At 35.6% G+C, this 27,948-nt stretch overlaps 1 protein-coding gene across 3 annotated transcripts in view; it reads right to left on the bottom strand.

Annotated features, from left to right (window-relative positions):
- PIK3CB (phosphatidylinositol-4,5-bisphosphate 3-kinase catalytic subunit beta) overlaps positions 1-27,948 on the bottom strand; it is a 184,225-nt gene that overhangs the window by 40,259 nt on the left and 116,018 nt on the right. For all 3 annotated transcript variants that reach the window (XM_004003302.6, XM_042236388.2, XM_042236387.2), the window contains 5 exons: positions 26,418-26,514; positions 23,238-23,368; positions 20,841-20,891; positions 4,733-4,921; positions 65-186 (listed from right to left, as the gene is read on the bottom strand). In XM_004003302.6, the coding sequence (XP_004003351.2) occupies positions 65-186; positions 4,733-4,921; positions 20,841-20,891; positions 23,238-23,368; positions 26,418-26,514 (590 nt within the window). The remainder of the gene's footprint in view (positions 1-64; positions 187-4,732; positions 4,922-20,840; positions 20,892-23,237; positions 23,369-26,417; positions 26,515-27,948) is intronic.

Here is a 27,948-nt window from a genome sequence, read left to right as displayed (position 1 = left end):
TCTCAACTTCTCTTCTCACCCACAAGTTATTCCTTGACCCCAAAAAGCCTCCTGCAGGAGATACCTCATCTGTTGTAGGCAGCCCACAGCATATTCTCGCACATACTGATCTGGATAATTGAAATCTAGAAGCTCAAGGGCCTCCCGGGGGGGCAGTTTAGGCCAAATCTGAAGCAGTGCTTGAAGCTGTTTAAAAGTTGAAAGGAAAAAAGATTAGTTTTCTCTCCTATAACTTCTGGACCACTTATGTTTTTTCTCAGTACACAGGAACAGAGATGGGTCAAAAGAAAGGAAAAGTATACGTTCAATTACTAAGGTCTCAAAAATCCATTATTGCTAATATAGGTTAATAAAAGATGGTCTCTGCTGACATATTCTATAGGTAAGCAGGCAAAAAAGCAATTATGTACTTAGCTGGAAGTAGAATGATACACTGAATATATGAATTCTACAATCATTAACCATTAAAAATTTTTTTAAAAGGAAATAAAGGCAGGGGCAAGAGGAGAGAAGAAGGTGAGAGGAAGGGGAGGAGAGAGAAATGACTAAGAAATACTTAAAGGCCTTTGAGGGAGGCTAAAGAGGGAGGGATATATGTATACTTATAGCTGATTCACCTTGTTGTACAACAGAAATCAACACAACACTGTAAAGCAAGTAACCTCCAATTAAAAATAAAATTTTTAAAAAAGAAATACTTAAAGGTAAAATCCAAAGTACAAATATAAGCTGAAAAAGTACATTAATAAATCAACATAAAACTATCTTGAGAGTTTAAGAGAGTTTATATCTGTCACTTTATAAAACTTTATTGACTAGAATACATTTAAATCCTTTAAATCATAGTAAGTTACCCACAGGAAATAAAGAGTACCTAGTTTATTAAATACAGCCAGTTTCCCATTTACAGATGCCACTTAGAAATTTACAAGACATAGGATAAAAAAGCATCCCATGGAGGGATGACCTGGGATTACTGGTGAAGGCTGGGTTCAGGTGGACATGGAAACCTAAGTTCCAGAAAACCCAAATTTCTAGAAAGGATTTCATCTGCCTCTCATGAGAATGAGTGAGACTCATCAGAGTTGATTTCCTTTTATGAAGGGTTGATACTGGAAAGAGTCCCTTCCTCTTCATGATTTTGATATCTTTATAGCTTACATTCTTATTGCTGAAGGGAAGTGTGAGGAAAAGTGGTTATGAAGGAGAGTGAAACACTTTTTTGATAATTATGAGTTGTGGCTGTCCAAAGCGCAACCCTATCTGACAGAGTCTTATTCCTTAATTTCTGATTTATGTCGCTGGGTTTTTTGGATATTACTTAAACAGCACTGACATCAAGACCAAGGAAGAAGCACAAAATGTATACAAGACCAGAGTTACAAGAATATGGCAAAAGATGGCAATGGCTGAAGGCTTCTCTCAATTGCATGTTCAACCTCAAAGTCGTGTTGCAGGAGGTGGCCTGTGAAACCTGCTGCCTGCCTTGTCATTTGTCATTTCAGCATTTGTGAGAAACTTGGGCTTTGACAATTTCATAAAAATAATTTAAATTTGTTGTTTTCATTATGAAAATTATAAAACTTCTCATTAGTTTCTCAAGTGCCCAAAAAAAGCCAACATCTAAATGAGTAACTAGTTTCATAAATTTAAGTTCTCTAATGATAATTTATTAAAAAATTAACTTTAAATTGCTTTACATTAGGAGAAAAAATAACCCTCTTGAGTAATTTTTAGAGATTGATTACATTACTATTATTAATATACATTTACATAAATTACTAACTCGGATATGAAATGTGATACTTTGCAACTTATATAATAGATTATATCAAGTTATTCAACAAATACAGTGAAATGTTACTTTTTACATTTTAACTTTTACCTTAAATCTTGATTCAATTATTCTTAAACTACTAAAGGAAAAGATTACCTCTTATACTTGTTCTTTTAATGTATACAGTACTTGCATGCATACAGGACACAGGCAGACATACATACACTTACCTGTGGTATCAAAATCCCACGGGGATAGGGCTGTTAGGGGAAAATTACGTAAAAATGCTCCTCAGGAGTGTAATAATGAAAAAAGATGGAGGAATACTGGTTTAAAGATATGAAACACCTACCTAATCCCAGGTTTTACCACACAATTCCTCCAAAACTCTAATGGACCAGAAGTCTTTATATAGATAAGGAAGACTGTTCCCTAAGGAACTGAAACAATAGTTTAAAAAAAACTCCTAGCATCCCCAGTTAACACATGGAATACACTGCTCCACAAAAACAATACTGGGATAGATAATGTTATATAATACCAGAGGTTCAACTATGTTATGGGTTAAAAATAGCCCTACTACTGAGAAGTAATTCTTTCAATATGTTATTTATAATTTTTAAATTGAAATATAAACATTAAATTACAAACACTCATCACTTCAGTTTGATGAAAACTATGGAAGCAAATAGGGAAGGTAAATCTGACTTAGCCAAATAAATAGTGAAATAAGTTTCACTATTTTAACTATTTTTCACTATAAATAGTGAAATTAACATGTAATTAATTGCTCATCTCCTGCAGAGAGGACTGAATTAATTTCACTATCTATATGGCTATTGAAATCCCTTCTGCAGTAAGCTTAAAGAATACTTTCCTGTGGATTAATGGGAGGCTAATCTTTTATAGGATTTTCACCCATGGCTTATACCTTCAGAATCACAGTACAAATTTGCACCAGGTTCTGACTCGCCACTTCTCTTAGGCAGTCAATTTTTTAAAAATTTTTATTTATTCATTTATTTATTTTTGACTGCACTGGGTATTAGTTCCTGCACAAGTGCTTTCTCTAGTTTCAGCGAGCGGGGGCTACTCTCTACTTGTAGGGCATGGACTCTAGGGCACGTGAGTTTCAGTACTTAATGGCTTGCAGGCTCTAGAGACCACAGGATCAGTAGCTGTAATGGGCTCAACTGACCCATGGCATGTAGAATCTTACTGGCCCAGGGATCAAACCCATGTCCCCTACATCATCAGGTGGATTCTTAACCACTTGACCACTAGGGAAGTCTAGTAGTCAATTTATTGAAAATATGGTTTATATTCTCTTCTGCCAGTTCAGTGTAACTGGCAATGGTACAGGACTGGGGAGAAGCCAAAACACACAATTTTTTATTCTGTTGCTCTTCCTTCCTAGACTACTAAAAGGGTGGCTTAGGATCATGAAATTCATGTCTTCCTGTACTTGCTTATACATGTATAGGTTTTTCTATTAGAGTATTAAGTTACACTACTGACTTTTTCTACACAATGGAGGAAATTAACTTGTACCTGAAAACAGTAAATTTCAGATTCACTCATGGAAATGAGACAAGTATACTAAACTCAGTATAAAAATCTGTGTCCCGGGGTTTCAAATAAAAAAATACTGAGCTTGAACTCTCTTACTCTATTTTCTGACAGATAAAATACAAAACCTCTTTTTCAGATATCTTAAAGAGTATAGTAAGAATTTTTTTTCTATTCTAATTCTATACAAAATAATAAAATGATGCATTTCTTGGATAGGCACTTAGAAACGAATGCTATTCATGAGAAGTAGGCAAATGTGCAAACTAAAGAATTCTTATATCTTACTTTCAACCATTATGGGGGTTCACAGAAAACTAATCTTGAATTTAAAGAAATAACTGGTTAGATGACAAATATATCGGAACAATTAAAATCTAGCTTTAAAAAAAAGATATCCTGACAAAAATAGCTTCTTTTCAGAATAAGTAATGGTCATGTGGCCTAACTGTATAAACAATTCAAATAAGGCACATCATATAATTTTGTAACATGATTCCAAAAAAAACTGTTAGACACTAGGAATAAAAGAAATGCTTTCTAAACTTAATTTGAGAAATAAAACAATAAAGCAAAGATTTTAAAAATACAAGATTAAAAGAAATATGCATTTCTCAACTAAATTTAACTCATTATAGATTTAACAAAACAAGAAAAAAATTTAAAGACCAATTGAATTTAAGTAACTAAGGTGAATAAATGTGGTTCTCTTAATATACCAAATGTATTCATTCTGATTAAAAAATCATTTCAAGAATCTTTCTGGAGAACGTTGATAACCAAATGAATTTAATAACGCCACTGTTTTTTCATAGATTCTTGAAAATAAAATCAAGTAGCTAAAATTTGGTGGCTTCTTCTGGATCCAAATTTTTTTTTCCTTTTCTCTATACTGCCTAAAGGTTCATCAATACTGCCCAACTTTAAATAAATAGTAAAAGTGATGTCTTAGATCATTTAATTTATGATCTAGAATGTTAACTTCTAAAAACAGAGGTTACTTTCAAACAACACATATGCATTTTAGACATTCATTGCAAAGGGTCTTAAAATGAAAACCTAGGAGTTCACTGACAAAGCTGGTAAAAGTAACCCAGGATCTACCATATGCTGACAGAAATTATGGATGATTATTCCAAGACCTACGTTTTAGTCATCTCTAGTAAACGACATAGAAAACTTACTCAGAATTTGGGATTTTGAAATCTTAAAACTTTCTGGTCTACCATTTAGATCAGAAGGTCTGAGAGTTTAAAACCTGAAAACTTTTCCTGCAGAAAATTATCCTACCTATGGAAACATACCTTTGTAGGAAAAGACAATTTACATGAAATCAATAAAGTAATATAACGACCAAATGGAGTTACAAAAACAATCTCTTGTTACCTGAGCAACATCCTCAAGTTTATTCCACTTGATCGACAGCAGCAATTTTGGCAATGCGTGTGGGAAATTCTCTCTGCAGTCTTGTCGCAAAGTCCAAATAAGATCCATTTCATTCTCACACAGTTGAGACAATGGATCCCTGTCCAAGATTTCTTTTAGTACAGCAAGAAACTTCTTTCCACCTCGACTCTAAGAGAGCAAAATTACTCGTTACAAAACTAAATCGTGTAAACATAACTGGTAAACCTAGAACACAGGGGTTAGGGGCACCAACTCCCAAGCAGTAGAAAATCCCTAAATTCGTGCATTTAACCAAACCACGAATCATGTGGTAGTGTAGAATATGTATATTTTTTAAAACTTCACTTGATCTGCACAGCTCAAACCTGTGATATTCAAGGGTTAATTATACCATGAATTTTTAAAATAATTAATGAACTTTAAAATGTGAGATACTAACAATCTAATTCATTAAAAACTTGGAGCTTCCTTTAAAAGTTTTATTAACCTGAGTATTAAATTTGTAAACTAATGATGAAGGAAAAATTATTCTTAGTTTTTTTAAAAGAATAAAAAAGAATCCTCTTTTAAAGTCCACGTACAAACACTAGGTGGCAGAATTGCAATTTGGATTAAAAAGAAGTCATATTTGAACTGAGTTTCTCATCTTTTGATATTTTTAATTGCTTTAAAGAAAAAAACAAAATTAAAGATGTACCAAACATATGAAGTTTTTTTAGAAAAAAGTAATAGGTGCCTTCTCAGCTCTGAGGCACTAAACCATTTAGATTCAGAACTGAATCTTGGCTAAAATCAAACATTAAAAAAGAGTTATCCCATTTTCTTTCCCAATCCTTATAAGAATATATTAAAATAAAGAAAATGGACCATACTGTTTATTCAACCCAGACTCTGAATTAAGACTAACATGAAAGAAAGAAATACAAAATTTCCCAAATATAAAGAAAAACTATAGCATTTAGGCAAAAATGTATCTCCGTTACCCCACCCCCTCAAAAAAATCTCCAGAACTATCTGATAAGATTGTGTAAGGAATTATTAATATATTCTATTACTATGCTATTTGGTACTTGAAATTACTTTAGCTGGGATTTCATATCAACATTAAACTGAATAAATCAAACCACTAACTTTCTAAAGTAGTGAGATTCAAAACAGTATATGCATATGTTAAAAAGAATTAGGATAACATAGAGAAAATCTGAAACAGTCAATGAAAACACCATTGGAATCAATAAGCAATTACACAAGTGTGGAATACAAGGTTAATATATAAAAGTAAATCATATTCTTATGTATTAGCAATACACAAGTGGAATTTGAAATTAAACAACACAATACCATTTACATTACTACCACAAAATAAGGAAACAGGCATAAAGTTAACAAAATAAATATAAGAACTATATGCGGAAAACTATAGAACTCTGATGAAAGTAATCAAAGAATTAAATAAATGGAGCTATATTTCATGTTCATGGATAAGAAGACTCAAAACTACTGCCAGCTTTCCTCAACTTAATATCAACAGATTCAATTCAAACCCAATTAAAATCTCAGTAAGTTATTATGTGGCTATCAAAAAACTGATTCTAAAGTTTATATGGAAAGGCAAAAGACTCAGAAGATTCAACACATTATCAGAGAAGAAAGAACAAGGTTAAGGTCAGCATGACCCTTTGGGTCAACATGACATAGGTAAAAATAAATATGAAATACAAAACTATAAAACTCCTAGAAGAAAACAGGAGAAAATCTAAATGACCTTGGGTTTGGTGATAACTTTTAACATATAACACCAGATGCATGATCCACCACTGAAAGAACTGATAAGCTAAACTTCCATGAAATTTTAAATTATCTGCTCTGCAAAAGAAGCTGTCAATGGAATGAAAACAAAATCCACAGACTGGGGGAAAATATGTGCACATATCTTATAACAAAGGACCGGTATCCAAAATATACACAGAACTCTTAAAACTCAACAGCAAGAAAACAAACAATAGACAAATATACAGATCAAAGACCTGGACAGATACCTCATCAAATAATAAATACAGATGGTAAAATACATACATATATATGAGGAAATCAGTCCTGAATATTTATTGGAAGGACTGATGCTGAAGCTGAAACTCCAATACTTTGGCTACCTGATGCAAAGAACTGACTCATTGGAAAAAGACTCTGATGCTGGGAAAGATTGAAGGCAGGAGGAGAAGGGGACGACAGAGAATGAGATGGTTGGATGGCATCACCAACTCGATAGATGAGTTTCAGCAAGCTCTGGGAGTTGGTGATGGACCAGGAAGCCCAGTGTGCTGCAGTCCATGGGGTCACGAAGAGTCAGACACAACTGAGCAACTGAACTGAACTGATATATGAAAAGATGTTTAACATCACATGTCAGCAGGGAAATGAAAATTAAAGCAAAAAAGAAATATGACTACATACCTATTAGAATGGCCCAAATCCAAAACATTGAACATATCAAAAGCTGCTAAGGATGTGGAGCTACTCTTATTAAATGCTGATGGGAATGCAAAATACTACAATCACTTACGAAGACAGTTTGGTAACAAACAATATCATGCTCCTTGGTTATTTGTATTTACCAAAAGGAGTCAAAGCTTATGTCCACACAAAAACCTGCACATGGATGTTAATAGCAGCTTTATTTAAAGCTGGCAAAACTTGGAAACAACCAAGATGTTTTTCAGTAGGTGAATGGGTAACTGAATGGATAAACTGGAATACACAGAAAGGAAAACTATTTAGCACTGAAACAATTGAGCTATCAAGTCACAAAAAGACACAGAGAAACGTTAAATGCATATGACTAATAGAAAGAAGACAATCTGAAAAGGCTATATGTGGAATGGTTCCAACTACAACATTCTGGAAAAAGCAAAACTATGGAGACATTAAAAAGGTCAGTGGTTGCCAGGGACAGATATGTCATTATGCATGTGTGCATCCATGCTCAGTGTGTCCGACTCTGCTACCACATAGATTGTAGCCACCAGGCTCTGTCCATGGAATTTTCTAAGAATACTGGAGTGGGTTGCCACTTTCTCCTCCAGGGAATCTTCCTGTCCCAGGGATGCAACCCACGTCTCCTGAGTCTCTTGCATTGACAGGTGTTTTGTTTATGACTACACTACCTTGGAAGTCCTATATGTCATTATACATTTGTCCAAACCCACAGAACACACAACAGCAGGAAGGAAATCTAAGGCAAACTATGGCTGCTGAGTGATTATATTAACGTAGATTCTTCCCTAGTAATAATACCATTCTGGTGAGTGATGCGGATAATCAGGAGGCCTATATATGTGATATGTACAGGGGCAGGGATATATGGAAAATCTCTGTACAGTCCTCTTAAATCTGTTTTGAGCCTAAAACTTCTCTTAGCAAAAATAAACTCTTTTTATACACATGTATCCATACACACACAAACTCTCTCTCTCCTCCCATGTATGAATTATAGTGGGTTTATATTGAGAGCTTCAATCTAAAAAAGGTATGTTTTATTTCATGAACGTGACTAAGTTTCTTTGAAAAATGATCATAAGTAATCAGAATTTGAAAATGAAACTCCTACACTTACATATAAAAGTGAAAGCTGATACTGCAAACAATGAAGAATATAAATTGTTCATGTGAGAGAAAGGCAGACTGTTGAGTTAAATAGTGAAAAAAGCTAGCAGACATACTATAATCTCATGGATCAAAATAAGACTTTACAGACCTGCTACAGGTAAATATCCTGAAGACACAGTAGTGAAGGAAGAGGGAAGAGCAATGAGTTAGCTGTGTAACTGCACTGTGATTGTTTACTGAGCTATGAAAAGCACAGTACTGAATAAGTCCAAGATAAAAACAAACAACTACCAGAAATGTTGCAGGAAGCAAAAAAAACTAAGAACCTTACGTTCTTTTACAAAACAATCAGCAATGAAAAATTATATTTCAGTGCAACTGAAGAACTTACACTCATGTTAAAATGCTGGAATTTAAGTAATGATGGAAAAAAATGAAAATTAACACTAATATTCTCTACTTTGTTTTTATGTTTATATTTTTCAACTTATATACATATTATGAATTACTGACCAAAATAAAACACATCATATGTATCCTGCCATGAGCATATGAAAAAAGACTATGGCTCTTTCCCCTTGCTCACTGGAGGTAGGGGGTCAGGGGTCTGGAAAATTCATTGTCATATTCAGAGAGGCTACAAACTCAAAATGTGTTAGCAATAAGCTATCAAAGGACAGAATTAACCATGCATTGGCCAGACTGGGGACCTGACAAACACACACCTGAGGATGAGACAGCCCATGCAGTCATGGCTGGTGGGACAGAGAGTGAGAAGACAGTTAAATGATTGGGAGATTAATTACAAACAGAGGATTGAGCAAATAAATATGTTAAGGTTGATAGGAATCCAGATTACACACTGTCAGAAAAAGTAAATCAAAATATATTAAGGCAGAGACTAAAAAGAAATCCTTTGGTAGCGAATCCAAATAAGAGACAGAGATAAGAACTCGTGGTTTTCAGTAGATAGACAAAGCAAAGAAACTCTGTTGTCGTTTAGTCACTAAGTCATGTCTGATTCTTCTGCGACCCCATGGAGTGTAGCCCGTCAGGCTCCTTTCTCCACGGGATTTCCCAGGCAAGAATACTGGAGTGCATTGTCATTTAGTTCTCCAGGGGATCTTCCTGACCCAGGAATGAAACTTGCATCTTCTATATTGGCAGGTGAGTTCTTCACCACTGAGTCACCAGGGATGCTTTAATATGCAGCTAGGTGATAAAGATACCACCTAGCTCTGTTTCATGAAAAGACCTAACGCTATTGCATGCAAAGGACAATGAGAATACCGAGTGCCCAGAATTTGGAATAGAAATACTTTCGACAAACAAAAGGAATCAGGACTCCCAGGAGGAATGACTAAAGCCAAAGTTCAGTTCAGATCAGTTCAGTTCAGTTCAGTTGCTCAGTCGTGTCTGACTCTTTCTGACCCCATGAATTGTAGCACGCCAGGCCTCCCTGTCCATCACCAACTCCTGGAGTTCACTCAAACTCACGTCCATTGAGTTGGTGATGCCATCCAGCCATCTCATCCTCTGTCGTCCCCTTCTCCTCCTGACCCCAATCCCTCCCAGCATCAGTATCTTTTCCAATGAGTCAATTCTTCGCATGAGGTGGCCAAAGTACAGGAGTTTCAGATTTAGCATCATTCCTTCCAAAGAACACCCAGGACTGATCTCCTTTAGAATGGACTAGTTGGATCTCCTTGCAGTCCCAGGGACTCTCAAGAGTCTTCTCCAACACCACAGTTCAAAAGCATCAATTCTTCGGTGCTCAGCTTTCTTCACAGTCCAACTCTCACAACTGTACACAACCACTGGATAAACCATAACCTTGACTAGATGGACCTTTGTTGGCAGAGTAATGTCTCTGCTTTAGAATATGCTGTCTAGGTTGGTCATAACTTTTCTTCCAAGGAGTAAGCGTCTTTTAATTTCATGGCTGCAGTCACTATCTACAGTGATTTTGGAGCCCCCAAAAATAAAGTCTGACACTGTTTCCACTGTTTCCCCATCTATTTCCCATGAAGTGATGGGACCGGATGCCATGTTCTTAGTTTTCTGAATGCTGAGCTTTAAGCCAACTTTTTCACTCTCCTCTTTCATCAAGAGATTGCATCAAGTGATTGCATTTAGTTCCTCTTTACTTTCTGCCATAAGGGTGGTGTCATCTGCATATCTAAGGTTTTTGATATTTCTCCCGGCAATCTTGATTCCAGCTTGTGCTTCATCCAGCCCAGTATTTCTCATGATGTACTCTGCATAGAAGTTAAATAAGCAGGGTGACAATATACAGCCTTGACGTACTCCTTTTCCTATTTGGAACCAGTCTATTGTTCCATGCCCAGTTCTAACTATTGCTTCCTGACCTGCATACAGGTTTCCCAAGAGGAAGCTCAGGTGGTCTGGTATTCCCATCTCTTTCAGAATTTTCCATAGTTTATTGTGATCCACACAGTCAAAGGCTTTGGCATAGTCAATAAAGCAGAAATAGATGTTATTCTGGAACTCTCTTGCTTATGCGATGATCCAGCCGATGTTGGCAATTTGATCTCTGTCTGCTCCGTCTTTTCTAAAACCAGCTTGAACACCTGGAAGTTCACGGTTCACGTACTGCTGAAGCCTGGCTTGGAGAATTTTGAGCAGTACTTTACTAGCATGTGAGATGACTGCAATTGTGTGGTAGTTTGAGCATTCTTTGGCATTGCCTTTCTTTGGGATTGGAATGAGAACTGACCTTTTCCAGTCCTGAGGCCACTGCTGAGTTTTCGAAATTTGCTGGCATATTGAGAGCAGCACTTTCACAGAATCATCTTCCAGGATGTGAAACAGCTCAACTGGAATGCCATCACCTCCACTAGCTTTGTTCATAGTGATGCTTTTTAAGGCCCACTTGACTTCACATTCCGGGATGTATGGCTCTGGGTGAGTGATCACACCATCGTGATTATTTGTGTCGTGAAGATCTTTTTTGTACAGTTCTTCTATGTATTCTTGCCATCTCTTCTTAATATCTTCTGCTTCTCTTAGGTCCATATCATTTCTGTCCTTCATCGAGCCCTTCTTTGCATGAAATGTTCCCTTGGTATCTCTAATTTTCTTGAAGAGATCTCTAGTCTTTCCCATTCTGTTCTTTTCCTCTATTTCTTTGCACTGATCACTGAGGAAGGCTTTCTTAGCTCTCCTTGCTATTCTTTGGAACTCTGCATTCAGATTCTTATATCTTACCTTTTCTCCTTTGCTTTTCGCTTCTCTTCTTTTCACAGCTATTTTTAAGGCCTCCCCAGACAGCCATTTTGCTTTTCTGCATTTCTTTTCCATGGGGATGGTCTTGATCCCTGTCTCCTGTACAATGTCACGAACCTCATTCCATAGTTCATCAGGCACTCTATCTATCAGATCTAGGCCCTTACATCTATTTCTCACTTCTACTGTATAAGCATAAGGGATTTGATTCAGGTCATACCTGAATGGTCTAGCAGTTTTCCCTACTTTCTTCAATTTAAGTCTGAATTTGGTAATAACGAGTTCATGATCTGAGCCACAGTCAGCTCCTGGTCTTGTTTTTGTTGACTGTATAGAGCCTCTCCATCTTTGGCTGTGAAGAATATAATCAATCTGATTTCGGTGTTGACCATCTGGTGATGTCCATGTGTAGAGTCTTCTCTTGTGTTGTTGGAAGAGGGTGTTTGCTATGACCAGTGCATTCTCTGGGCAAAACTCTATTAAATAGTCTTTGCCCTGCTTCATTCCGTATTCTAAGGCCAAATTTACCTGTTACTCCGGGTGTTTCTTGACTTCCTACTTTGCATTCCAGTTCCCTATAATGAAAAGGACATCTTTTCTGGATGTTAGTTCTAAAAGATCTTGTAGGTCTTCATAGAACCGTTCAATTTCAGCTTCTTTAGCGTTACTGGTTGGGTCATAGACTTGGATTACCGTGATATTGAATGGTTTGCCTTGGAAACGAACAGAGATCATTCTGTCGTTTTTGAGACTGCATCCAAGTACTGCATTTTGGACTCTTTTGTTGACCATGATGGCTACTCCATTTCTTCTGAGGGATTCCTGCCTGCAGTAGTAGATATAATGGTCATCTGAGTTAAATTCACCCATTTCAGTCCATTTTAGTTCGCTGATTCCTAGAATGTCGACATTCACCCTTGCCATCTCTTGTTTGACCACTTCCAAATTGCCTTGATTCATGGACCTGACATTCCAGGTTCCTATGCAATATTGCTCTTTACAGCATTGGACCTTGCTTCTATCACCAGTCACATCCACAGCTGGGTATTGTTTTTGCTTTGGCTCCATCCCTTCATTCTTTCTGGAGTTATTTCTCCACTGATCTCCAGTAGCATACTGGGCACCTAGCTGACCTGGGGAGTTCCTCTTTCAGTATCCTATCATTTTGCCTTTTGATACTGTTCGTGGGGTTCTCAAGGCAAGTATACTGAAGTGGTTTGCCATTCCCTTCTTCAGTGGACAACATTCTGTCAGAGAAACCAAAGTGGGGGTAAAGAAATCACCAGGTTAGCCTGGAACACTTTCTTGTACCAGAGAGAAGCAGATGCTCAAAGAATTATGTCGACAGGTCAAACAGACACAAGACAGAACTTGAGTTGCCACAGCCAAAATCTGGGTCAAATCTGCACATCAAAATTAACTATGTCCTTAAATAAAAAAGCAATCACAAATTCAAACTACTATAATTTTTTAAGTAAATAAATGGGGGGTAGGGATGTGAGAAAAACATCTACCCTACAGTATAAGTCAACTAACAAACCCAAAAGGAAAATAAATTTGAAAATCACACTTTGGAAACCACTGTAATTAATACTGGTTCAGACAATCTGTATTAATAAATACTAAAACAAGTGGGTGAAAGTTAGCTGTGAAATAGTATGTTTCCTAAGTCGCAAAATAAGTCCACAAACTTCTTAGTTATTAACTTCGTAGTAGAAGAACCTAGTGGACACTATCCTAACCAAGTAATAACAATTAATATCATCAGTAATGGAACAACAACAACCAAAAAACAAACAAACAAAAACAGCCAAAATGACAAATTGACATTGTTTGCCTGTAAACAATGAGTAAAATGCAGTAAGGACACATCACCACTTAAATGTGCTCAGTTGTGCCCAACTCTTTGCAACCCCATGGACTGTAGCCCACCAGGCTCCTCTGTCCATGGGATTATCCCAATGAGAATACTGTATCAGGTTGCCATTTCCTCCTCCAGAGGATCCTCCCAACCCAGGGATCAAACTGACCTCTTGTGCGTCTCCTACACTGGCAGCAGATTCTTTACCACTGAGTCATCAGGAAAGCCCCCAACACTTCAATGTATTCATGCTAAAAATGCATAGTTAGAATCCAATCATGACAAAATATTAGGCAAATCCAAACTGAATGACATTCCACAAAGTAACTGATCTGTATCCTTAAAAAAAAAATCAGTCATTAAAGATAAGGAAAGACTGAGGAACTGTTCTAGAATGAAGGAAACTAAAGACACATGTCAAAGAAATACAACAAGTAATCCTGGGTTGAATCCTGCGCCTAAAGAACACTACTGAGACAACTGGGTAAATACGAATGGAATGTGGGGAACAGACAATAGAAGTGTATCAACATTATTTTCCTGATTTTCATGGATTGATTCTGGTTAACTATAAGAATGTCCTCATTTGTAAGAAATATATACTGAAGAATTAAAGGATAAATGGCATAATGTATGCCACTTCATCTCAAATGATTCTAAAAGAAATGCATACACACACATGGAATGATAGAACAAATATGGCAAAGTGTTAACAGTTGGGGAAGTTGGAGAAAGCTGTACGGGAATTCTTCATACTCTTCTCTCCGGTTTTCAGAAAGTCTGAGATTTTTTTTTTTTTAAATGTTTGCTCTTTTCTTCCATCAAATGGAGGGCATTAAAGATTCCAAATCATTCTATTAAGAAAACATTCTAGATAGATCCCCAGAACCTCTGAACTAAAGGCTGAGTCACTATCTGCATTCACAAAAGCCAGTCGTTAAGATTTTGTGCCTGAGATTCAGCAATAAGAAAATAAAACTTTTTAACACACATGTTTCAGATTATTGCAGGGTTTCTAACCCCCATGCTATCTCATAGGGGGATGGTCCTGTGCATTGTAGGAAGTTGATAGCACCTAAACTTCATTCACTACCTGTCAGAAACAACCTCCAGTGAGTTGAGACAAATAAGAAAACTTTTAGACATACTAAATGCCCCACTTGAGGCAAAAAAAAAAGCCACAGATTGAGAACTACTGGCTAGGAAGATGAAAAGCGCCAATTCAAGAATCATAATTCACAAAGATCCCATTTTTTTCTATTCTTCAGATATCCCACAATCTTTGGCAACTACATATTTTTTAAAATGCCAATAGCTATTAGGCTTAACACTTTTAAAAGAACAGAAGTGCTGTTGAGAAGGATATGGAAAAACTAGAATCCTTTTGCAGTTGGATTTTGCAGGTGGGAATGTGATATGGAACAGTTATTTTAGAAAACAATGGTAGTTCCTCAAAAGATAAAAAACAGAATTAACATATGATCTAATAATTCTACTTATGGGTACATAGCCAAAAGAATTGACAGCAACATCTCAAAACTATATTTGCACACTCATGTTCATAGCAGTGTTATTCACAATAGCTAAAATGTGGAAGCAAACAAGTGGATAAACAAAATGTAGTACATAAACTGGGTATTAGTGGCACTAGTGGTAAAGAATTTGCTTGCCAATGCAAGAGACGTAGGTTAGATCCTTGGATGGGAAGATCCTCTGGAGGAGGAAATGGCACCCTATTCCAATGCTCTTGCCTGGAAAATTCCATGGGCAGAGGAGCCTGGCGGGCTACAATACATGGGGTCCCTAAGAGTCAGACATGATGGAATGACTGAACACACACACACAAATACACACACACACACACACAATTCAGCAAGCAAACTTACCATGATCTTATTAAAGAATGTAACATGCTCTTGACATATACATGAAGAGAGGATTAAAACAGTGGAACGAGAACATAGTTCTCTCTATTCCTTTCATTCAAAAAGATGAAGTATTTTAAGTATTTAAAAATACTCACCAGTAACAGTTCTGGGATACAAGAGAAAGTGCCTAACATAGGAATCCTTTACTGAGAGAAAGCAGATAGGATCAGGAATCAGATCTGCTAAGATTCAAGCAGTAGTGACACAGTTCCAGGATGCATTCCAGCTTAGAATCAGAGGATTCAAGGAATGAGAGGTGGCCGGGGGAATCATCAGGGAAGTTAGTAGTAACGGATCTGCAGGTGGAGCAGCTGCTGTGGTCACACATGCCCCTTACTCTGTGCTGAGCTGAAACAGCAATGGGACTAGCCCAAAACTGAGATGAGGAGCAGGGTACTAAGTACTTGGGAGACACTTGATCTCAGGAGGGAGGAAATCTTCACATATAGGAAACTCATTTTCAGCACAGCCTACCCCAAATCCTACAGACACTGAATGCAGGTTACAGTGAAAAAGCAAACCACCAGGGAGCCACAACTACAAAAGAGCTAAACTAAGAATCACCGAACATTGAGAAAAGCCGAAATAAGATGCCAAAAGAAGAAGCAACACCACTTCAAAGATAAGATTGTTTTATTCCTCAGAGAATTAATGTGACAGAATAGCCATGAAAAAGGAATAAACAGAAATCTTTTAAAAGATAATGAAACAAACTCCAACCTGACTAATCACAAGAAACTGCAAGTTAAAATTATGTGACATCAGTTTATGTTCATTGAATCAATAAATTAAAAGGGTTGGCAGATGCAAAAGGACTGAAACTCTCCCACAGTGTGTTTTAACCTTTTTAGGGTATGCAACTTGAATTTAGAATTCTTACTAAAAAGGGACAAACCTTTCAATCTATAATTTTATTTATAGGAATTTATCCTACAAAACACAAACATGTATAAAGACATACAAAACATGCACTGCAACAAAGCTTTAGTAGAGAATAAGTGGAAATAAGCAAACATACACCAGTGGAGGTATAAATATTTAATAACTAATGGTATCAGTAATTAATCTCATGAAATATTAACAATGCTTTCATAAAGAGAGAAGTGGAACTCTTCCTACAAACATTACAAGATCCCTAAAATTCATTGCATGAAAAAGGAACAAAGTAAAAAGATCTCAAACTTTTCAAAAAATGTACAGATATGTACACACAAAGCTAAACTGTTTATACACTTATCTCTAGGAAGAAAGGTAAGTAGCAGTTAGTAAAAAAACTTACATTTTTGGTTCCATATAGTTTATTCATTGTACTATGACAAACCTAGCTGGTGTATTAAAAAGCAGAGACATTACCTTGCCTACAATGGTCCGTATAGTCAAAGCTCTGGTTTTTCCAGTAGTCATGTTATGGATGTGAGAGCTAGACAATAAGAAGGGCTAAGTGCTAAAGAATTGATGCCTTTGAACTGTGGTGCTGGAGAACACTTCCGAATGTCTCTTGGACAGCAAGGCGATCAAACCAGTCATTCCTAAAGGAAACTGACCCTGAATATTCATTGACGGACTGATGCTGAAGCTGAAGTTCCACTACTTTGGCCACCTAATGCAAAGAGCTGACTCACTGGAAAAGACCCCAATGCTGGGAACAACTGAAGGCAGGAGGAGAAGGGGAGGACAGAGGATGAGATGGTTGGATGGCATCACTGACTCGATGGACATGAATTTTGAGCAAACCCCAAGAGATGGTGAAGAACAGGGAAGCCTGATGTGCTACAGTCCATGGGGTCACAAAGAGTCAACGTGACTGAGTGACTGAACAACAACTATGTGCCCACTAAAAACAAAACAATACAGCAAACCTGGACAAGAATATTGCATCCTCATTAAGGAAAGAACCTCTGATTTATGTAAGATAGCAGTAGATCATAGGAGAAATAACACAAATTAATTTAGCCTTCTGATATCCAAAGAGCAATATTAAGACTAATAAAGCGTAACTAAAAACAGGCATGAGAATAAAGACAGGAGTATATACATATACGTATATACATGTCTTAGACTGCAATTGTATGCTTCCATAATTTCCAGACAAGCTGATAAGTGTATACTTGTGATAAAATTATTTTATTTCACTAAAGAGAACTACAGTTGACCCTTACACAACATGAGGATTAGGGATGCAGACTCTCAGAACAGTCAAAAACCATGTATAATTTTACAGTTGATACTCTGTATCTGAGGTTCGGTATCCACAAATTCAATCAGCTTGCAGATTACGTGGTACTGTAGTATCCATTTAATGAGAAATCTGAGTGTAAAAGGACCTATGCAGTAACTGTGTTCTTCAAGGGTCAACTGTACTCTGAAAGTATTTGCAATAGGAGTTACTTGCACTGCAGGGCTATGGACATTTTTGAGAACTCTGTAAAAAGCAGAAGACAGCCTGGGAAATATCCAAAACAATCTTAAGAAAGAACAAGCAATCATACTCCCTGACGTCAGACTATACTACAAAGCTACAGTAATCACACAGTATGGTACTGGCACAAAAACAGACACACAGATCAATGGAAATGAACAGAAAGCCTGGGAATATATCCATACACTTATCGTCAACTAATCTATAAGAAAGGAGGCAAGAATATACAATAGAGAAAAGACAGTCTCTTCAATAAGTAGCCTTGAGAAAACATGGACAGCTACATGTAAAAGAATGAAATCAGAACATTCTCTAACACTACATACAAAAATAAACTCAAAATGGTACTATAAAACTCCTAGAGGAAAACATCAGCAAAATACTCTTTGACATAAATTGCAGCAACATTTTTTTATGTCTCCTACAGTAATGGAAACAAAAGCAAATTAAACAAATGGGAGCCAGTTAAACTCAACAGCTTATGCACAGTAAAGGAAATCATAAACAAAATGAAAAGACAATTTACAGAATGGGAGAAAATATTTACAAACAATGCAACCAACAAGAGATTAATTTCCAAAATATACAAACAGCTTATACAGCTCAATAATAAAAAATACACACACAAAAAATTTTAAATGTATAGAATATCTAAATATTAATAGCTGTTTCTCCAAAGAAGACATACAGATAGCCAATAGGCACAAGAAAAGATTCTCAATATTTCTAATTATTAGAGAAATACAAATCAAGACAAAAATGAGGTACCACTTCACACCAGTCAAAATGGTAATCATCAAAAAGCCTGCAGTTCATAAATGCTGGAAAGGGTGTAAGGAAAAAGGAACCCTACTACACTGTTGGTGGGAATGTAAACTGCTGCAACCACTATAAAAGACAGTATGGAGCTTCCTTAAAAGACCTAAAACTAGAGTGGCTATACGATCCAACTATTCCACTCCTGGACATATATCCAGACAAGATGAAAACTCTAACTTAAAAAGATTCCTGCACACCAGTGTTCACAGCAGCACTATTTACAATAGCCAAGACATGAAAGCAACGTAAACGTTCACTGACTGATGAACGGATAAAGAAGACGTGGTATGTATACACACATATATACACATCTTACAATGGAATATTAGTCATAAAAGAATGAAGTATTTCCTACTGTATAGCACATGGAACAATATTCAATATCCTGTGATAAAACATAATGGAAAAGAATATGTACATATATGCATAACTGAATCACTTTGCTATACAGTAGAAATTACCACAAAATTATAAATCAACTAAACTTCAATAAAATAAAATTTAAAAACAGAATGAAACATTGCCACTTACAGCAAAAGGAATGAACCTAGAGATTATCACCCTAACTGAAGTATAATTCACTTAGATTATCACACTAAGCGAAGTTTTATCTACAAAACAGAAATAGATACAAACACCAAAAAACAAACTCTACAGTTATCAAAGAATAAAGTTAAGGGGAATAAATTGGGAGTTTGGAATTAACAGATACACACAGCTATATATAAAACAGATAATAAAGATCCACTGTAGAGCAAAGGGAACTATATTCAGCATCTTGTAATAATCGATAATGGAAAGAATCTGAAACAGATATATAAACTGAATCACTCTGCTGTACACCTGAAACACTGTAAAGCAATTGTACCTCAATCTAAAAAGGGCTCCCTTGGTAGTCCAGTGGTTAACAATATGCCTGCCCATACAGGCGATACAGGTTCCAATCCCTGGTCTAGGGAGATTCCACATGGCACGGAGCAACTAAGCCCATGCATCATCACTACTGAGCCCAGGCTCTAGAGCCCACAAGTAGAACTACTGAAACCCATACGTCCTGCAGCCCCTGTTCTGCAACAGTGAGAAACCCATGTGCTGCAACTACAGAGTAGCCCCTACTCATTGCAACTAGAGAAAGGCAGTGCACAGCAAGGAAGACCCAGGGCAACCAAAATTTTAAAAGCAATTAAAAAAAATTTTTTAATTAAGGAAAAAAAAAAAAACGAAGAAGTAAAAGACATGAAGAAGACAGCCTGGGCCAGACGTTTCTCTAACTACAACATTAAATATTGCATTCATTCTGTACAAATAATAAAACCATATACATGATCTCCATTTGTCTCCTGGCTTCTAACTAATGACCATTCTATATAGAGTGGCATCACTATAGTCACTTGAAAATTATAAACTGATGACGTGAAAAGAAAATATCAGACTAAAACTCAGAAAAGTCTTAAGGTTAAAGCAGGAAAAATTATTATTTAAAAATATAGATGGTAGAAATATTACATATATTGTAAACAAAATAATTTATTTTGAAGTCCTTGAGCAGAAACAATGGGAATGGTGTGTGTAGCAGAGACTATTTGTCTGTCATTATGCACTGCCCCCTTTCTAGCTTTATTAACTATAATCTGTTACTCTTAGCCAAGTACATGACTGCCGGCCAAGGACTGTATTTCTCAGTCTCACTTATCGTTAGGTATGGCCTCTAGTCTAACTTTTCCTGTTCCTGCGGCCCGGAAGGTAGTAATGTAGAAAGTTGAAGCACCAATATTAAATGAAATAAAAACGACATACCAATGTGAAAGATTACCAAGATGCAAGAAACCTGGGTCCCCAGCAGTGCAAAACCTGCCATAAATATATCTGCTCTATTCTGTCAGAGAAGTTAAGAAAATATAACCTCCTCATTCAACTGAATAACATTCAAAAGATGGTATCATGAATTTATGAAGTGTCAGAGCATCCCTCACAGACCACCTTCTGAACCTGTGCTTGAACCAGAAAAGTGCTTACTAACTAAACAGAGACCAACCTGAAACAGCTGCCATTTAACAAAACATTAGCATGTACATACTCACGCACATTCAGACTATTCTTGCTTATGAGGATGGTCTTCCATAAGTTCATTACCATAAATGACATGAAAGTGACTAATAATAAGCACAACTTTGTAACATAAGGCTATTTTAAAACCTTGATACTTACTGATACATTAGCACTATCACTGCTTGCAATCTCAGCTGCTTTTTCAATAATCTGTTTAAAAAAATGGAAAAAATTAAAATTTGGCTCTTGTATTTGTAAAATTATAGGTGTAAATGTCTAGACTTGTACATAGACTTATACATCCACATGTACAGGAGCTACATATGATATGACATTTCTATGGTTTATAACGTGAGAATTTTAAATGCAAAGTGGTATTATCTTCAAACACTTGACAAACTCTTTCCTATAAAGGACTATTGACTCCCAGACTATGCTAGGATTCTCTATAGATAAAATAAGCAGTGACTAGTATATATGAACAAATTTCTAATATAGGTAAATAGTTTCTGGTTAAGAAAATGCAAAAGTATGTAATAGCTGGGAAATAGCAACCCACTCCAGTATTCTTGCCGGGAGATTTCGATGAATGCAGAACCTGGTGGGCTACAGTCCATGGTGTCTCAAAGAGTTGGGCACGATTTAGCAACTAAACGATGTAATATTTACCAAACACCGAATTAAGTTGTTATCATTTCTCACATTTAATTCTGAATTAGCAGATAACAAAGCAGAAGTAATGTCAAGAAAAAACATAAAAATATTTTCTGAAAAAAAAATATATATTTTCTGAATTTAGTAAGTTCAAAAGAGGTTCTGATTCTTGAAAAGATGGGGAACCCACTACTCTACGGGAAAGGCTCAGCAGGTAAAAAAACCTGAAGATCCATATCCAGTTACTGAGTTAACTAATTCTCTGGAAATAACTTAATTGTATCCATACGTATGAAGTATACCGGTAATTTCCATCCTATTTCATAAGGTTATATGATAAAATTATATCACAGTTATTAATATTAAGCAATAATCATAAAACTAATTTGAAAACTAAAATGCATACAAGTGGGTAAAGCAGAAAACATTAAATAAAAACATATGAAATTTTCCCTTTTTATATCTGCATTATGTTTTTTAAATGATCATTTATGCAATTGGACAATTAAAAGAAACTAAAAAATATAAATATATTATACACATTTAAAGACTAAACTTTCCATCCTACGTAGACCTTCAAAGACAGACTCTCCAAGGGATCAAAAAGGCAAAAGTAAAGCTTAACGACCAGGTGTAGACGATTCTGTTGACAACAATGCTGAAATAGAACATTTCAAAAAACTGGACTGCTCTTAAAATATTAGATTAAAATTCTTAAAATTGCACAAGATGTTACATTTGTAAAACCACCTCAAAAAGCATTTCTTTTGATCCAAAAGAAATTATAAGTGACTGCTGAACACATACAATAACTGAAGACAAAAAAAATCTGAGCTTGGACTATTAACTGTATCACAAGTAGTTATAGCTTATGTATAAATTCCTAATCTAAAGAATAAAGCCACAGGATAAATGTAATGGATGCATCAAAACGTACCTTCCACCCAGTGTGCACTAAAGTATACGGTTCTTGACATATTTGAGATTTCTACTTAATAATCACGAATTTTAATTTGGTTCTATATTACTGAACAGAAAAAGATTCTAGAAGAAAATGAAAAATTACATCTACGTGGATAAAATTCAATTAAAATAAAAGTAAAGGAAGAAATATTTGGTGGTACAGAATGTTAAAATACAATTAAGTGTACAATGTATTAACTGAAATTGTACTATAGCATAAATGTTTAAAGGCAGCTTGGACTCAAATGACTTAATACTATAAACTTCTTATTTATTATCTGAGAATTTGCTCAAAGATTTCCTCATAAAAATCAGCATCAATCATACCTGAAACAAAGATGCCAAACCTGAAGATAAAACATATGACAGCTTAACTCTCTTAGCATGTAAATGACGACAGCCTAATTTTCAACCTCCACTACTCTCCATATCCCAAAGACATGTAGCTTATACACTAAAAAGTTATGTTTAGAAACAGAAGCCCTTGCTGTAGCTTTTACAAAAGTAAGTCTGACTAACACCATATTCAACACAAATAATCTGTTCTTTGCATACCAACTCTACTCACACTAGTGATTATCTTTAAACTGAACTGACACACTGGCACGTTTCACTGAATATTTCACACGTTTAGAGCTATAAATGAATGCATTTATAGCCCTTTTAAATTGGAAAGAACCTCAGAGAACAATTATGATTTCCTCATTTTACAAATAAGGAATCTGAACTCCAGAGATGCCATGTCTCACTTGCTCACTGATAAAACCAGTACTAAACAGAGCTGGCTTCTGGCTCAGTGGTCGTTCCACTGAACCAAGTTGTAAATGTATATACCATCTTCAAAGAGAAACAGACATATCTAGCTTAAGTGATAAAGATACAGAGCTGAGAACTAACAACTGAATTATTTCATACATAGTGCCCCTTTAATTAGCTTACCTTATCGAAGGGAGGATAGTAATAAGGTTGTTTTTTATTCTCTGGGAATTTTATGTGCAAAGCTGTTGCATTTTCTGTATATGGATTTGTTTGAACAGTTCCCATTGGATTCAACATTTCTTCAAGTTCATCTAAAATGTGCAAATAATTTTGATTCTTAGGAAAATGCTTTTAAAACTAAACTAAAACAAAACCTTAATGGATTTCTATCATGAAAATTATCTTAAAAGTGCGTCACCAGGACCACTCTGGTGGTCCAGTGGCTAAGACTCCCCGCTCCCAGTGCAGAGGGCCCCAATCTGATCCCGGGTCAGGGAACTAGACCCTGCACGCTGCAACTAAAGATCCTTCATGCCACAACTAAGACCCAGCACAGTCAAATAAATAAACATTTGGAGGTGCAGGGGTGGGGAGGAAATGACTGCGTCACCTATGGAAGTTTGATAGACAATATCACTAAGCCTCTAATCTTCTTTTGGCACAAAATTTGAATGTAAGTTTATACAACATCTTTAAAATGAAAAAATTAATAAAAATTAATAGCTACCTCACATCTTTCTTCAAATTTGTTAAAGTATATTCAATCTACAAATAAAAACAGTTGGAACTAGTCTTAATTGCTCAAAATTAGGTGGTGCATAGGAATTTTTATTATTTCAACAACATTAATCTCTTAGTCACATATGTTCTAATTTTCAGTCATCACAGTACCCAAACTGGTACTTTGAGTGTCATCGGTGATATTCCTTTTGACAAACCTAATGTTGGTAATATTTCTCTGTGATCTCAAAGCTGCTGATATAAACACCTTCTCTGGTAGTTTCTGAAACATTCCATCTAAGTGGTTCTTCTTCAACACACGCCTTCATTTTCTCTATCATTCTAAGTATAGTCCATTCACAGATAATGCATAGTAATCAGAAAGTCAACATTATCTTAAACTCTGGAGATGATATAACTTTCTCACTTCACAGAGAAGTAAACTGTTGAAGAGACATTAAACTCTGAGGAAACAGAGTTAGCAGTACAAACTAAAGTCTCCCCTCTTCAAACTATTTCTCTCATAACAGATTTTTCGCACATTCTTTTGCAGTTTAGTAAGGAAATAAAAGATAAAACTACATTCTGTCCAGACCTGATGTCTAGGTAGTATGCAAATTCAGAACTGTCTCTCAAAGCGAGAAAATCTTTACAAAATATTTAAAAGTTTCAGCTCTTTAATCAGTCCATTGCTTATCATGTTTAATACTCTCAAATCTCAGATTCCATTTTGACCGACTGAAGGAATTCTCATAATTTCCACACTTCTAAAGCTGACTTCTCAGCAAATTAATAATATCCTCTATTTGTGTTATCTACATAGTAGTGTTATTTTGTCCTATCAGTTGAATCCTATCTAAGGTCCAGTGTAGCATTTTAGTATTATCAGCCCCAAACATACGGAGAAGAGAACACTGCACAAAATATGCTATTTTGCTTTAAAATAGGGAGAAAACTAGAAACTGGTGCTTGTAGATCCTGCTATACATATAAAGAATTAATGTGATTATAAACCTTCTAATGAGAAGCTATGAACTCATTAGAGTATTTATAGTTCCTGTGTTTCTAGCTTGTACCTACTAGGATAAATGTGAATTCTAGAAACAAAACAAGCAGAACAAATATCTCTAACATTTTGTTAGAGATAAATTCAGGTCCATGGGATGACAAGTTAACTGCAAAAATTGTCAATTTTTCCAAAAATGTCAGTCAAGTAACTTACTGATTTTGGAGAACATGTGTGAGTCTAAATTAAAATTTTCAGAAAAGTATACTGCTGAACGGAATAATTTTTACTTTGAAACTACAGCTCCTCTTAAGAAACGTGTAAATGCACACCACTCGCCTATATTTAGGGAATAACGTGGTTAGTGAAAATTAATAGAGGTGTATGGAGGAAAGGGTGGAGAAGGCAATGGCACCCTACTCCAGTATTCTTGCCTGGAAAATCCCATGGACGGAGGAGCCTGGTAGGCTGCAGTCCATGGGGTCGCTAAGGGTCAGACACGACTGAGCGGCTCCCTTTCACTTTCATGCACTGGAGAAGGAAACGGCAACCCACTCCAGTGTTCTTGCCTGGAGAATCCCAGGGATGGGGAAGCCTGGTGAGAGGCCGTCTATGGGGTCGCACAGAGTCGGACACAACTGAAGCGACTTAGGAGCAGCATGCAGGAAAGTGTAGGAATAAAAGAACATACACAAATAAAATACTAGGATGTGAGCAGTTTATAAATATGTCTGTGGATAACTGATTATCCAAAAACAGTTTCTCAGGTAGAACTACTAAGATAGAACTACCCACAAAATAAACTTTTTAAAGCAAGAAGGTTCACAATGTTATGAAATAGATTAACCAACGATGAAGACAGGGGGAAAAAAGCCAGTGTTTTAACACAAAATAAAATTTCCAACATTTGTGAAAGCTATGAGAACAATGGAAAGAGTCAAGTAATCTTTTGCACAAATCCTAGGTTTGAACCAATTACATAAGACTGACTGACTTATCAGTGACTTTCCCTTTTTCATCCATAAAAAGCCATCTCATCTCTTAACATGAGAATGTAAGCATTTCCTCTAGTTATTATCATATAGTTTTTTAAAATGAATATTATTGTTTAAAAGTCAGATAAGAATTATTTCCTAGGTATTTTTTTCCTCCACTGATACATAATTTTAGGAGTACTATTTAAGCCATCTCACAGGAGTACTATATATGAAATACAGGCATATGGAAGATGCTCCTCTCCTAGCTCAAGTTTCAGGCTAAAGCCAACTAAGGAATAAGTGATTTTACTATCCTTCCAATGTTAGTTAATGTTTCTTCTAGGGTAGAAGTTTAAAACAACTAGCAATAACAGAGGTTGTTAAAAAAAGACATTCTTCTTGAGAATTTCTCAGAAACCTATAAAAAATAAAACAGTTAATGTGAGAAAATACTCATCAAAGTAAATATATTCAGATACAAACCACTTGTAAATATATTAATATAATCTTTCAGAAAATCTGTTTTAGAATAAACAACAAAAATATGAAAAGATGGTTTCTTTACTGGACTGAAAAGAGAGTCATAAAAACATGTTAACTAGTCCCCACATGCCAAAAATTACTCTTTAACACTAAGGATTAGAATGTAAATCTTACCAGGAAATGAAGACCAGCTGTGTAATATTATATCTCCAGATCTCAACTGTCCTTTAAAGTCAAAAACCATCGTATTTACCCAGGCTACAGGATAATGCTGTTGAAAAAGATACCATTGCATAAATATGCTAAGAATGAACTTTAAGGTATGAACAGGCACATGCCTTTTGCTTCAGTATTGGTTCTGGAGTTCTAGATGATTTCCCCCCAAATCAACCAATATAAAAACAAGATGTACATGGAAAGATGTTCAACATCTTTATAATGGTTTAAGAAAATTCTAAAAGCTAATTAATGTCTCTCACAATAGAGTATGCAAAAAATAGAACATTTATTGTGCATCCGTTGCAAGTGATGAGGGATTTTTAATAATTCAAGAAAATATGTCTGATATAATGTCAGATTATATGTCTTAAGAGCTTTCAGTCTACACAAATCTCAATTTGGCAAAAGGCAATGTCTCTAGGTATTGTAGAATTTATTCACATTTCTAAAAAGGAAATACCAAGCTAACAGAACTTTAATGTAGACAATTAGACTAATTAACCTAGTCCCAGGAAATGGCAACCCACTGCAGTACTCTTGCCTGGAGAATCCCGGGGCAGAGGAGCCTGGCGGGCCACAGTCTATGGGGTCGCAAGCGTCGGACACGACTAAGCACATATGGTGCAGCACAGTACAGTAGAGAAAAGGCTATAAAAGCTTGGACACTTTGACTGAAATTATGTATCCGTGGAGGGAAAAAACACTAAGGAAATAACGCTTATCTGACTTTTGAATAATAATATTCCTTTTTAAAAACTACATGATAATAACTAGAGGAAATGCTTACATTCTCAGGTTAAGAATAAAAAGATACTAATTCTTGTAGATAAATATAGTAACCACATTTTTTAATGTATAAAATTCATATACCCATCCTCAAAAAAAACCCTTTCCATAAAGTAAGAAGAAAACAAAAAAGACTTGAAAATGTGAAATCGAAGATGAGCTATGAGAACAGGTTCACCATCCTTTATCCACAATTTCAAAGTCTAAGAAACTCTTGAAAAGCAAAGGTTCATTTACTACTCATTTGACAATAAAACATGACCAGAAATGACATGAAGCTAACTGACAGCCTTCATTTGTCTCATTTAGTGTGAATACTCATATATTTCACGTCTAGAAACAGATGTGTTTGATTACTGAGTTGTCCCAGACCCTACATGGGATGTTCAGTGATGTACGATCTTTCTAAAATACATAAAACTTTACATTCTGAAATACATCTGACACCAGAAGTTTCAGTTAACCTGTAATATTTTAACTCCTTTCATTCTTAACTATATTTTCTAAAAAGCAAATATTTATAATAGAACACTTATATTAATGATATTTACTAAATTTGCCAAAAGAAAAATGAAAAAAACATAAGGGAGACTTACTGTCTTTTTAAAAATCAATTCTTAGGGACCAAAGTTATATCATATAATCTCATTTATATTAATCTATTATTTTAAATTTTAAAATTATTCCATTATGTTATTAT

The sequence above is a fragment of the Ovis aries genome, chromosome 1 (assembly GCF_016772045.2).
Source record: "Ovis aries strain OAR_USU_Benz2616 breed Rambouillet chromosome 1, ARS-UI_Ramb_v3.0, whole genome shotgun sequence".
NCBI lineage: Eukaryota > Metazoa > Chordata > Mammalia > Artiodactyla > Bovidae > Ovis > Ovis aries.
The sequence above is the reverse complement of the archived record's forward strand: the minus strand, read 5'-3'. Positions and strand labels throughout refer to the sequence as shown.